General features: G+C 43.1%; 1 protein-coding gene across 4 annotated transcripts in view; it reads right to left on the reverse strand.

Annotated features, from left to right (window-relative positions):
* MITF (melanocyte inducing transcription factor) overlaps positions 1 to 1,506 on the reverse strand; it is a 222,271-nt gene extending 220,765 nt beyond the window's left edge. Inside the window, exon 1 of one of the 4 annotated variants that reach the window (XM_036497421.2) lies at positions 927 to 1,506. In XM_036497421.2, the coding sequence (XP_036353314.1) occupies positions 927 to 1,030 (104 nt within the window). In that variant the 5' untranslated portion in view covers positions 1,031 to 1,506. The remainder of the gene's footprint in view (positions 1 to 926) is intronic. The other 3 variants (XM_036497422.2, XM_004581608.4, XM_004581609.4) reach the window with 3 other exon arrangements.
* Positions 1,507 to 14,501: the final 12,995 nt, after the last annotated feature.

The raw sequence follows: 14,501 nt of genomic DNA on the forward strand, positions 1-14,501 counted from the left end.
TAAACACTGGAAATGAGAAGCTGGGGAGATCGGGAGTGGCTCCGGGATCTACAGAAAGAGAGACTCCTAATCCGTTCCCTCAAAACAGCCTTAACAGAGGGAGAATGGGCGAGAGGTACAAAGGCAGCGCTCAGAGGAGGTGGTGGGCACCAGACCAGAAGCGAGTGTCGAACTGCTCTCTGGCTAAAAAGTTTGTGAAGTTCTCTTCTCAGCAATTAAAACACGTGTAACCCTCACGTTCTTTCCAGGGAAGGCCAGCGTTTGAATGGGTCTAAGTCCCGGGCACTAAACCTGCACCGGCGGACCCGCCCACGCGCGGCCGCCGGTGCCGCCCACGCTCCGGAGCCGCGGCCGCCAAGGTGAGGGGCGGAGCCCGGGAAAGCTCACCTGCGGGCGGCCGGCTTTCCCAGAGCAGCCCACAACTACCCTGACGAGCTCCCAGCTTCCCTGAAACCTCCCGTCGTTATCCACCCCCAGCGTGCGCTCTCGGAGCCCTCAGCCCGCAAGGGCTCTTCCGTCCGGGGGGGGGAGGGAAACCTTAGAAACTCTGTGCCGTTCCCCGCCCCTCCATCGCCGACCGACCGCGTCCCGTTCCGCCACTCCTCCTCCCCCACCTGGCGCCCGGTGGCTCCCCAGCCCCCACCCGGTCTCAGCGGCTGGCATCCCCGCCGCGCCGTCCCGCCCGTCCTGCCCCGCTCCGGCCCGCACGGAGCTCGGACACAGCCTCCTCAGAGGCGCGCGGGCCGGCCGAGCGCGGCCCTCAGCTGAGGTGGGGGAGACCCGTGCGCCCTCCGCCCCGGGGCAAGGGCACGGGGTCCTTGTCGCCTGGTTCCACAGCGTCCGACTGTCCTCGCCCCTCGGCGGGAAGTGCGGAGGGCTTCGAAGCCGCCCGCCGCGCCTCACACCTCACAGCTGTCACAACTCACCTGCTCTTCAGAGGTTGACTTTTGAGTTCGTAATAGGTTTTGGGCTCTTCGTGAAACTCCTCCCCGACTTCGAAATCCGGCACGATCCCCGATTCCGACTGCATGGCTCCTGCTCCCCGTTTTTCCACGGCTCCAAAATGAGGACGAAACCCGAGGGGCTGAGGGAAGGTGGCGGGGCCTGGGTCCCCCGGTACCGCGCGCGCCCCCCGCGCAGTGCCGAGCTCAGCCCGCTCGCCCGCGCGCTGCCGCCCGCCCCGGCGTGGTGAGTTTACACTCGCACCCGGGCGGGAGGGGCGGAGAGCCCAGCGCCACCTGGGAATGGTAGTTTAGCTAGGGAGGGCTACTCTAGGCTCGCCTCTGCAGAGCTGCTCGTGGCAAAACTACAACTCCCAGAAGGCCAAGCGTGAACAGCGGCACCACGGTGGACTCCGCTAGTGCAACTCCTGTTTGGACTCACTGTCAATGTCAGCAGCTCCTCTCCCTCCCTTCTCCCCACTTGCTTCAAGGGTACGGACTTGGGTGTTTAATATTAATAAGGACAAACACAGTCTTCTCTCCTTTCGTCACCCCTTCTTTCAGCTCAGACGTTTGCGACGGCATCCCGGGTCCTGATTTTTGTTTTTTCTTTTAAAGTGAAGTGTTTTGGCACCAGAAAGTTTCAGCATTCAAGGCGATCTTGAAATAAAAGGGCTTCCTATCGGCTCGCAACTCTTCCCTGGGCTGCTGTGACTTAGCCTGTGCTTGGAGAGGAACCTAGCGCAGGAACTGCCTCCTTCGTGACAATAAACGCACTGCTGCAGAAGTTCCTGTGCGGTCCTTTTCTACACTCACTCAATCTGAGCTTTTTACGGCGCTCTTTCAGCTGAGTGGCTCTTCCCCCTTTATCCAATTAGCCACTTCTAATGGAAAGCAGCACTTGAAAGATTCGGTTAATTTAAAAAGAAACCGCATTTATACAAAAGTGCGCGGTCGCTGTCTGCTTTTAATTACCCAGTTGGCTAAGAAGTTCAAAGGAGAAGTGCCCTAACATTTCAGGAGTGAAGTGTGGGGCACAGCCCTCCGGAGCTTGGGCAATAAAATGCCAGGCTGTGTTCGCAGTGCCAATCCTTCCCTCCAGTCCCTTCCAGCAGGATGTATTCCTTCTCCCTGCAGCAGGGAGGTGGTGGAGTGAAGCACTGAATCCCCCGAGCTCGGGCTGTCCGCGAAGAACTGTGCAATCCTAGGCATGCCACTGGGTTCTTAGAAGCCTCAATTTCTTCACCTAGAAAAGAAGAGATTGGCAAACCAGTTATAGAAGGTGTTGCAAGGTCAAAAGCAAGAGAATGTATTTTGTAAACTACATATATATTAAAAAGTTGCCCAATGGGTCCTTCTTTAAGAAATTCTGGTGATATCCTTCTTAGACTAACATCTCATCCAGGAGTTTACCTTTTCAGAAGAAATAAACTAAATGATTGTCCTAGGAGAAAATAAACGCTAAGGAGTGATGACCTTACAGGGATGGCCTGTTTGCACATCTTGTCTCGGGATGAAATATTTGCATTTCATACCGTACAACCGCAGGTTGATTTGGGAGCAAGACTGTCAAAGAGATTAGGGAAAGTACAAGGGGCAGGCAGTGCTACAGTAGAAGTCATCGAAAATCGCTTAGTGCAAAAGGAACTTTTGTGTATGGAAAACTAAAACTATTTTGATGCACAGAAGTTTAAATATGTGCTTGATTTTGTTGTTGCTGTTGTTGTTGTTAGTGTAATAGCTTTTTATTGGACAGCCACAAGGCTTTGGTATCTTGCTGCTTTTGACCATATTTATACAATCTCAATTTTTCAATAGTGCAACTTGTGCCCAAAAAAAAGAAAAGAAAAAAAAAAGAAACAAACAAAAAGACCAATTTCGCCTCACTTGTTTCTAGAAACATCTATTAGTGAAACAAGTTACCCCTATTATAGATAAATCTCTATTCACGTTTGTACATTATAATTTTTAACAGCTTAGGATAAACTCTACAATGTATTACAACACATTAAACAGTGTTCAAGTTACTGGGTAACAATAACACCACCAACAACAACAAAAAAACATACAGCAGAAACCTCAAGTGCTTCCTCATTTTTTAGTTCACAACTCAAGTACGATTTCCTTTATGAATGACAAAGTAAATGAATTAAGTAAAAGATTGTAACATGGAAGCCAATCTGTACTTCTAAAACTACCTTTTAAGTTAAGGAAAGTGTAACTTTAAGGAAAAGGGCTTACAGCCATTTTTTTTTCAGCACACATTAGGAATACCATTAATACATTAAAATTAACATTTAAGAGTTTTATCACAAACAAAGGTACATTGTCATTACTTTGACAAGAAACCCAGGGCAGGAAGGAAGGGCTCACAGGACTACAGGCCATATGCAATTATAAACACTATACCCTCATGTTCATGAATTTCAGATTTTAAATTCTTTGCACCAGATAATTGCATTTTCTACAAACTTTCTGAAGTGCCCACATGAAAGTTGTTTTCCAGGGGTTGGCATTGTTGTGTAGCTGGTCAAGCCTCAACCTGCAATGCCAGCATCCCATACAAATGCCATTTTAAGTCCCCTTCACTCCACTTCCAACCTAGCTTCCTGATAATGTGCCTGAGAAAGCAGTGGAAGATGGCCTAAATACTTGGGCCCCTATACCCGTGCAGGAGACCCAAAAGAAGCTCCTGGTTCGCAGCTTCAGCCAGACCCAGCCCAAACTTTCATTCCCATTTGGAGAGTCAACCAGCAGGTAGAAGACTCTCTCTCTCTCTCTCTCTCTCTCTCTCTCTCTCTCTCTCTCTCTCTCTCTGCCTTTCAAATACAATAAATTTCTCCTTTAAAAAGTCCCCAGGGCCTGGCACGGTAGCCTAGCGGCTAAAGTCCTTGCCTTGCATGCGCCAGGATCCCATATTGGCGCCAGCTCTAATCCTGGCAACCCTGCTTCCCATCCAGATCCCTGCTTGTGGCCTGGGAAAGCAGTTGAGGACAGCCCAAAGCCTTGGGACCCTGCACCCATGTGGGAGACCCGGAAGAGGCTCCTGACTCCTCACTTTGGATTGGCTCAGTTCTAGGCTGTTGCAGCCACTTGGGGAATGAATCATCGGACGGAATATCTTCCTCTCTGTCTCTCCTCCTCTCTGTATATCTGACATTCCAATAAAAATAAATAAATCTTTTAGAAAAAAATGTCCCCAAACGACTACTTTTTGATTTTTCACTGTGATCACAAATACATGATAGGATGCCCAGAACACCCCTGAGGAAAGCACTTGTATTCCTTACTAGACAGACTGATGTCAGAGTGAAGTTACAATCTGTCAGAGGAAGAGGAAATGTAACGCAGAAGGAAATGTGAACTACAGATTCTAAAGCTCATTGATGTTCTCCATAATTCATGCTTAGACTCCGAACGGAGGATTTGGTTGTCCTAACAACTAGGAGATATTTCAGGTCGTTAAGGAGTATATCCAGTGACATTAAACATTTTCTGCAATAGTTAAATTTCTTGTCCAAAAGTCAGTGGTACAGCTCATTTAGGAAAGCTAGAGCCTTAATTTTTCAGCTCACCAGAAGCTTGTAATGCTGAGAAAGCTATGGACCCTCTTCTCGGGCAACAGATATAAGCATAAACGGTCTGTTGATCTCTGAAACACATCACAGATTTCATGTTAGAACTGTGGTTTATTATCTCTTTAAGGCTATAATGAAACAGCCCATCATATCATTCATTATACCAAACAATAACCTAACAGGGACCATTTTTGAAGGGGAAGAAAACCAAGGCACTTATACTTTTCTCCAGTTAAATGCACCTCCCAGAGACATCTTTGATGTACAGAATGCTAAGTTGAGGTTGCTTTGATGCACACACTGGTAAGTGCTAGCCTTGCACGCTTTCTTCTGATCTCTATGTTGTTTGCTTGAGAATGCTTCTGAAGTTATCCATTATAGTGTCACATGTCACCCAGTCAAACAGCATCATTTCCTTAGCCACAATGAGCCCGTCAATATTGGACAAACTATGGTACGGGGAACAGTTCTGAGTATCCCACAAGCCCCTACATGTTAGAGGCTTGGTCCTCAAAGTCTGTGCTCAATGGTCCATGAATTAATATCAATGGTGAAGTGAACACTTAGTACAATTATGGTGCCCACCAGGCGGATCCAGGAGGAGGTTTTTAGATCCCTGGAGGCTTAAGCTCAGATGCCAGCTCTTAGCAGAAAGTTGGTTATTCAAACTGAGCTGAGGTCCACCTAGCTTCCCCTTGACTTTCTGACTGGGAATGGGATCCCTCTTCAGGCCACACCACTGCCAGCTTCCAACAGATGCCAGACCATTGGGACTGGCCAGTCCCATGCTGTGAATCTCCAAACTGTGAGCCAAAACACACTTTTGTCCTTCACAAGTAACTTCTCTCTGCAATTTTAGTTAAACTAAGGAGAAGCTGACCAAAACAATCCTCTTTTGGGAGTTTTCTCCTAGAGGCAACTGGAAAAGAAAATCTGGTTTTTGTAAGCATGCTGCTGGGAAGAAAGTCTGGAGCTGCTCACTCCTACCCGCATAGCAAAGCTGACTCAAGATGGGAGAGAGATAAGACAAAGAGAAATAGAAAGCAGCAAGACTGAGAAGTTGAGAAGTACAATAACACTGTTTTACTTCCTTGTTCCAAACATACCTGTAGTCAGATTCCCTGAGACGTTCAAACACATGAACTCCTCCCTGAAAAATTGTCTTTCTCCTGGAAATGTTTTGGTTTAGTTTTCCCTTTTTCTTTCTTTTTTTAAAGTCAGATCGACAGAGAGAGGAGGAGAGACAGAGAGGAAGATCTTCCATCCATTGATTTACTCCCCAAGAGGCCGCAAGGATCAGAGCTGAGCCAATCCTAAGCCAGGAGCACAAGCCTCTTCAAGGTTTCCCACGCGGGTGCAGGGTCCCAAGGCTTTAGGCCATCCTCGATTGCCTTCCCAGACCACAAGCAGGGAGCTGGATGGGAAGTGGGTCTGCCAGGATTAGAACCGGTACCCATATGGAATCTTGGTGCGTGCAAGGCGAGGACTTTAGCCACTAGGCTACTGCACCAGGCCCTTGTTTTAGGTTTTTACCACGTTCAAACCCTTGAGTAACCTCCATGAAAATCTTTCGTTTCTTAAAGCAGATAATTTCCTATTGAGTCACACACTATTAATGCACAATAACACAAAGTCTGCTGCCTGACAGACATCCCCAACTATGTCTCCTCATTAATTAGTTGAACCCTAGGAATGAACATGATTTCTAAAAATAAGTAATTTAGAGTCAGCATCTCCACAATTAAAATGAGGACTGGGGGGGTCCACGCCATGGTATTGTGGATTAAGCCTTCACCTGCAGGGCTGGCAACCGCTGATGCATGTCCTGGCCACTCCATTTCTGATGGCCTGGAAAAGCAGCCAGAGAAGCCCAAGTGCTTGGGTCCCGACACCCGTATTAGAAAGATCCTGGAGGAAGCTCCAGGCTTTAGACTCTAGGCCACAAAGCAGCCTAACCCTGACCATCAAGGGTCATTTGGGAGTCAACCAGAGGATGGAAGCTCTCTCCCTCTCTGTTTCCCCTTCTCTGTAACTTTGCCTTTTTCAAATTAAAATAAGCATTTTAAAAATGAGGACTGCATGGACTCTACCCACCACATGTCCAAAAGCAATCACTAGATATAGTTATTAACTTTTTTCTAAAATTATTAACATTAATATTGCTTATATTTTGTCACACTTTGCTTTTTATAACGGAAACCTAAAAATCTTTAAATTTTTTTTTATTTCCTTATGCCATTATTTGTTTTAAAGAGACAAAGTGGGGAGAAAGGGCAGGACAGAGAGAGAGAGCTCTCATCCACTGTTCGTTCTCCAGCTACTGGCAACAACCAGGGCTAGGTCAGAGCAAAGCCAGGAATTCAAAACACAATGCAGGTATCCAAAGACCTGTGTCATCACCTGATGCCGCCCAGAGCTGACGTTGGCAGGAAGCTGGCGTTGGGAGCAGAGCTGGCACTTGAGTCTGGGTCCCTGAGGTGGAGTGTAAGATATCAACTACAGGTTACATCAACTGCTTCCATGAAAATTTTATAGTATCTTCACATGTACAAACACAGCTTTGTACCCATCTGAGAGTACTTTTGCAGCATATTCCTGAACACAGAATTCTGGCCCAAGAATTTTTTTCAACATTTAACTGATTCATGGTTCTAATTTTTAGTTCATCTACGGAAACGATGGTAGAATATACAGAACTGAACTGTCTGATTGGCTGAGACTCCAAAGTGCTCAGAACTCCTCCTTGACTGAACAACTTAAACATTAAGTTTGCAGCAGGTAATAGGTTGCCTTTGACTTAATTAGTTGAAAGAAAAATGATCCCAAAAGAGAGTGGATGAACCAATTCCATCCCCTCTTCTGATTTGAGACGATGACAACTTGAGAACATGTGAAAGGACCAGTAGGTTTGTCACTCAAGATGCCAGCAGACTACGGTGGCAGTGAAAAGAAGTGGGGGTCATCCCAAAAGTTCATATTTTGATAATATCAATATATTTGGACTAGTAATATGCCGGCAGTAAATCTGACCGTAAAAGTTAGCTAATCCTATGCATTTGTTTAAACCAGCCCCCAAACCAAAAATAGCCCTTTTCTAGCTCTACAAAAAATTCTTCATTTGTTTAAACCAGCCCCCAAACCAAAAATAGCCCTTTTCTAGCTCTACAAAAAATTCCTGCAAACAGAAATACACATGAAAATGAAGCAAAAATGTCTCCATGTATTAGAATGTTAAGCAACAATTAAATTAAACTATAAGAATATTAAGGATGAATCTAAAAAAAACCAAGTAAAAGAATCAAGATACAAAAGAATTCATGCATTGTACCTCCTTGATAAAAATGATCTCAAAGTCTCATGGCTTAATACAACAGAAACAATTTATTGGTATTCATCATTTTTTTGTTTTTTAAAAAAGTTTTTATTTATTTACTTTTGTTATTTGCAAGACAGAGAAACAGAAAGACAAATCCCACCCACTAGCTTACTGGTCAAATGTCCATGACAATGGGAGCTGGACCAGGTTTGCATCAAGAGGTAATCATTCAATACAAGTCTCTCACAAGGGTATCAGAGAACCAGGTACGTGAGCCTCCACCTGCTTTTTCCCAGACTGTGCATTTGCAAGAAGCAGGAATCAATAGTAGAGTTGAATCTTGAACCCAGACACTCTGACATGCGATGTGGGTGTTCCCAGGAACAACATAACCATGGTGCCAAAACCTGTCTCCATGACTTCTCTGAGTCTGGTATTTGGGAGAGGTTTGGTGTAATCCAGGCAAAGGACTGCTCAGGAGGCTGATGCTAAGTATCTCTGGGTTGCAGTCATCTATAGACTTGATTGGGATTAGAGATTATATTTTTAAGGTTATTCAATTGCAAGGCAGGTAGGCAAGTGGATGCTGGCTATTGGTGGGAGGCCGTAGTTCCCATCCTTCCCTGAACTGATTGAGTTTCCTTCTGGCTCTTTCCAGGGTAGACATTACAAAGAACTAGCTGGAAACCTCAAAAACCTTTGAGGGCCTGGTCTTGGAAGTTGATCACACAGCCCAACCCTGATTCAAGCCAAGATCATTGGGACTATTACAGAAGCTAGATACCACAACTTCATTTATAGACAATCCAAAAATAGATGAAAATAAATTATATGCAGAACTTCAGAAGCTTATGGAAATGTGTTTTATGGGGGGGAGGGAGTAAAGTATGTATGGGTTTCAATGTTCTTTGCACCAAAATAAACTTATTTTTTATTCCATTTTTTCATGAACCCTTTGAAGTGCTCTCAGGCTTAAGAATGTGTGATTAGGTATTAGAGCTCTAGAAGAACAGAAGAAAATGATTACCATGAAAGAGGCTACCTCCTGGAGGAGGAGGTTGTGAATGGGCAAGGTTCATTGTTTATAAAAGAACACATTTACATTTTATGTAGTTTTCTATAAATGTGACACAGTTCATAAATGCAAGAAAAATTTTTTTAGAAAAACTAGACCAGAAGAGAACTGACTGGATAAACAGAAAGTATTCTTTCCTCTTTCATACTTCAAATATAGATCAACAGATGTGGTCTAAGGAAGAAAATCAACAATCAAGTCGCTAATTATAACACGAAATTAGCCAAGAGGTGATATTCTGTATACTTACAGGGATTTCCTTCCTCAGTCCTTACAACATTGTAGTTTCTTGGTCACTTATTAACAAATTAAGAAAATTGAGAATTAGAATGATTTTAGGTATCTTGCCCAAGATTACACATCTTGTAAACGATGGAGCCAGAATTTAACTGTTGAGCAATTCTGAAGTGGAGCAGGAGGCCATCTGATTTACAGACATTTTAAAAGTTTTCTTATTTTTGCCTAAATTGAATAAGATTTTGAAACCCTTAGCTGGATCAATCAACAAACCTTCCTTAGTATGAGACTGGTTCTATGACGGTATAAAAGTTATTTGTTAAGTGAATAAAAACACAAAGATTTACTATTTCATGAATGTCTTGCATGATGCTTGTCATGTGGCAAGCATTGTTTTATGTACTTAACTCGTTTACAGTCATCTGATCATCTCCTAGAGCCACTCTTTATTCATCTTCAAGAGGTATGTATCTGATATCCCTTGGTTATTCGACCCTAAGCAGAGAGTTCTGTGGCTCTAGCTTCTTGACCTTTGGCTCCTCGGTCTTGGTGCTCACTGGTATCAATTCAGTAACAGAACCTGAGCATCTACTCCTGGTTGGGTTCTGGCAAGGGGTGGGGGAGGTGAAACTAACAAAGATGAATGTAGCTTCATCTGCAACCCAGTAAGTGAACATTCATCCTGTGCAACTTTCTGACAACTTTTTGTGTTAACATGGCTGAGCACATCAAGTCCCTTGAGGTTTATTTGTAGCCCTCACAACAGGAAATGTGAATACATGGTGGCTTTTTTCTGCTTCTAATTTTAGTTCCTTTAATAAGCGCTAAATACACCTGATTCGGTTATTTTCCAGCCCAATATTTCTCCAATCATTCAGGAGCAAGTCTAAACCTGTCTGTAGTTTGAATGAAGAGATTTCAGCTTTCTTATCTGCAATGCCCCTGGGACACAGGGCTACTTCTACCCTGATATCGGTTCAGTCTAAGTTACACAGTCTTAGTGATGGAGAAGTCACTATTTTGTTCAATCAGTATTTGCCAGATGCACGTACAGACGTTACGGAAAACCTAGTTAAAAACCCCATTTTCTTTTGCCTCACTCTAGTTGTCAGGAGAAAAAGGAGTAAATGTGATTTTGTTAGAGAACATATGTTCTCTTACTTTTGGCTAATTTATGAATTTATCCTCTAGACAATTATTGGATTTCTCTCACGGGCTTGGTTCCAACCCTCTAAGAACGCACAATATGGGCAAGGGTACAGGTGGGAGGAGTGGGCATATGTGTGCATCATGGAAGTGATGGTAGATGCATATGGAAAGTTGGATAATTATGATACAGCACATTTCAGACAGTGTATATAGGGAATTTAGGAATAAGGGATCTGATGAGAGTTGCTAGGATTGAGCTAAATTCCTGAAGAAAATGACACCTAGTTTAAAAGTCTGAATAATTGGGTCCCTTGTTATAGCCTAGTAGCTAAAATCCTCACCTTGCATCCCATATGGTCACGTGTCCCAGCTGCCCCACTTCCTATCCAGATCCCTGTTTGTGGCCTAGCATAGCAGTCGAGGATGGCCCAAAGCTTTGGGACCCTGCTTCCACATGAGAACCCTGGAAGAAACTCCTGGTTCCTACTCCTGGCTTCAGATCAGCTCAGCTCTGGCCATTGAAGCCACTTGGGGAGTGAACCAGCAGACGGAAGACCTTCTCTTTCTCTCCTTCTCTCTGTATATCTGCCTTTTCAATGCAAAAACAAAAAAAAAAAATCTTTTAAAAAAAGTTTGAATACTTGTTATCGGCACATGGGGAAGAGACAGCAATCCCAGTCAGGGCGAAACTTTGCCTTGAATAGTGTTGGAACTCGGCAGCTTGTGATCATTGGAGTGGCTGACTGGAAGTTAGGAAGTGATCTGAAAAAATGAGAGAGCAGTAGGTAGATCCAGGACACAGAGAGCCTGGTCTCCAGTATTAAGAATTTGACCTTAATGCTTCAGCAGTGGGACTCTGACAAGCACTGAAAATAGGAAAAGGTGAGATGAGATGTGTGTTCTGGAAAGATCCATTCTGGGCAAAGTTCCAAAAAATATGTATGATTTTTGGCTTACCAGTTCAATTTCTAGGAAATGACCACAGATTGGAGCAAATATTCATTTCCTAGGGAGAAGCTAAAATCATTTTTACCTATAGGAGTGAAAATTTTGGAAACAATCTAATAGGAAAGAGATTAGAAAAATAAATTTCAGTAAATTCATGTGATGGAAAACATGACAAACTAAAAACATTAAAATAATTTTGTTGATAAGGAACACTACTCATAATAAACGTGCAAAAAACAAGTCAATGACAAAATAGTACATTCAATGTGATATTCTTTGGGGTATTTCTTTAGGTGTATACATACAAATATATTGAATGACATATGCCAGGATATCAATATCCCTGAATAATGAAAGAATCGGGCATTTAATTTTTAAATTTTTACTCATCTGTGTTTTCTAGTTTTTAAATGAATGCCAACAAATGCCATTACTTTTCTCACATGAAAATAAGTTTGTCTGGGGTAAGCGTTTAGCCTAACAGTTAAGAAATTAAAATGTTTACATCCCACATCAGATTACCTGGGTTCAGTTTTTGGTTCAGGCTCATGACTCCAGCTTCCTGCGAGTGCAGACCCTGAAAGGCAGCAGTGTTGGGTCACGTAATTGAATTTCTGGCATCAATGTGGGTGACCTACTAGGTTTGAACTCCCACCTCAAGGTTCCTGCTATCATAGGCAAATGTGGCGTGAACAAGAGGATAACAGTTCTTCTTCTCAATGCTCTAAAGTAAGTAATGAAGAAATAATAAGTAAATAAATAAAATGGTTCTGTTTTAAAACATGTTTGTGTAACACTGGAATTAAAAGATGTTTGTTTTGCTGCAAAACTGAAATCCATGCATACTATTATATACTCAATATATGTGCTTGAATCAACTTTTTGAAAATCTCTCATGCAAAACTTTTCATTACAATGTTTTCATAACAGAGAAATCGGAACCACGGTATAGGAGCTATAGATAAATTAAGCTGCATCACAGCTGAACTGTATGCAAGTGTAATGACTGAGCTCTGTGAGCTGACACAAAAAATAATCACGTTGCAACACAATACAGGTCAGTTCCTTTCTGTTTAAAAAACAAACTATGTGCACATGTGTGTCCATGTAATATGATGAAAACAATCAACAGATGCTATTGGTTGGTGAAGCAATTATAAAGAAATGTCACATTCAAAGTCATGCATTGTCTAATGTCTTACTTTGTTCCAATGCATACGGATGATCTTGGAAAGCAGAGGTAAACAATGCAACTTTGAATGTGTCATTGAGGCCAGCAATACAAACAGCAATGATTATGGCGAGAAATGTATCACCTATATACTTAATTCTTGAATTTCTCTTTAGGGCTTAACATAAGAACTTTTTCATCCATTCTTTCTAATTGCTTTAGTCACTACTTCAAAAAGCCAGAATGCAGAGAAAAAACCTGAACAACAAGTGTCTACTTATCTCCCAACACATCAGGTTGTGTACATTAAACTAGTATAGCTTCTTGTGCAACAATCATATCTCAATAGTGTATATTTTAAAGGCTGAGAAATTACTGGCCAGAACCTACATTTCTCATATTATCTCCTTTTAAAAAAAAATCCTCTTTTATTCAAAAGATGTAGAAAAAACAAAAAGAATAAATTATTTTCAACTTATCCTTCAGAAATACTTTCAGCACTTTTTACATGCACACAAATTTCATTTCAAAACAGGTTACACTATTTGCATTGTTTTCTACAGTTTTGTCACATGATACGGTTTGAGCAGCTTTTCATATAAAAATATACATAAAATGATTATGCCTACATATTATAAAGTACATATGTTTCTAGTTATATAAGTATATTTTATTACATAAAGAATGTATGAAATTGAATCACTAGTGGGTTTGTAGGTAGATTTATTTTAGGTTTACAAATGCCCAGAATATCTGTAAGAAATTGTATGTGAAAGACATGTATGCTTTTCTAGTCTGGGAGTCCATATTCTCAGAACTGACTGTGAAAGACACAGTGACTTTTGTAATCAATTCTTTGATGAGCACCTTGCTTCGTTCTAATTTGCACTATCGCAGATAGGGGAAACAAAAGAATGTACAGGCATTCTCGAGAGTGAGTGAGGAGGCTCAGGAGAAAGGAAAGAGGGAGAGAAGCAAATTCAGTGCACTGAACCCGTTACTGATTGATTGAATGTTTCATCGTTTGCTTCTCAGAAGGCCTCCCTTTGCCTTTGGGAAACTGCCCAGCCTAATTCCAGGTGATGTTGCTAGGACTGCTAACAGTAGGACTGAACTGCTGACCCAAGCTAGACCAAGAAATGTTCCATTCTAGACAGTTACATCTCCTACAGAGTACCCCCTGGAAGGGCAGGTTGTTGGAGCTGAGTCATCTAATAACAGTCCCTGAAACTCCTGCTGCAGGGGCCTTCCCAGGACCCCTGGTTCTGGTCTTTCTGCAGACAGGACTCCTCGACTCTTCCTTCTAGCTTTTGGGCTACAAAATATTTTTCAAAGTAATTTCTTCTTCTTGCTTAAATTAGTGAGTCAGGTAATTTGAACAACAATGCTAGTAGTCAGAATTAGCCCTACAGGAGCAGCTAAAGCTCAAAACCCCTCTTGATATTTTGCTGTTAATAAAATTAAAAACACACGCACAGAAGCATGCCAAATAATGCCAAGCATCTAGCTAAGGTCACACAGTATTTCTGACAGAGGTGGAACCAGATACAGATCTCTCCTTAGCAGAATGCAAAATTATTTGGGTTTTTAAAAGATTTATTGTATCCTTATTGTAAAGTCAGATATACAGTGAGAAGGAGAGACAGAAACAGCCTCTGTCTCCTGGTCCACTCCCCAACTGACTGCAACGGCCAGTGCTGTGCCAGTCCTAAGCCAGGAACCAGGAACTTCCTCCAGGTCTCCCACACAGGTTCAGAGTCCCAAGGCTTTGGGCCATCCTCAACTGCCCTTCCAAGCCACAAGCAGAGAGCTGGATGGAAGGCGGAGCAGCCAGGACAGGAACCAGCGCACACATGAGATTCTGGTGCATGCAAGGCAAGGACTTTAGCCACTAGGCTACCAGGCCAGGCCCTATTTAAAAAATGTTTAAAATAGGGGCCCGGCATGGTGGCCTAGTGGCTAAAGTCCTCGCCTTGAATGCGCCAGGAACCCATATGGGTGCCGGTTCTAATCCCGGCAGCTCCACTTCCCATCCAGCTCCCTGCTTATGGCCTGGGAAAGCAGTCGAGGAAGGCCCAAAGTCTTC

The sequence above is a fragment of the Ochotona princeps genome, chromosome 21 (assembly GCF_030435755.1).
Source record: "Ochotona princeps isolate mOchPri1 chromosome 21, mOchPri1.hap1, whole genome shotgun sequence".
NCBI lineage: Eukaryota > Metazoa > Chordata > Mammalia > Lagomorpha > Ochotonidae > Ochotona > Ochotona princeps.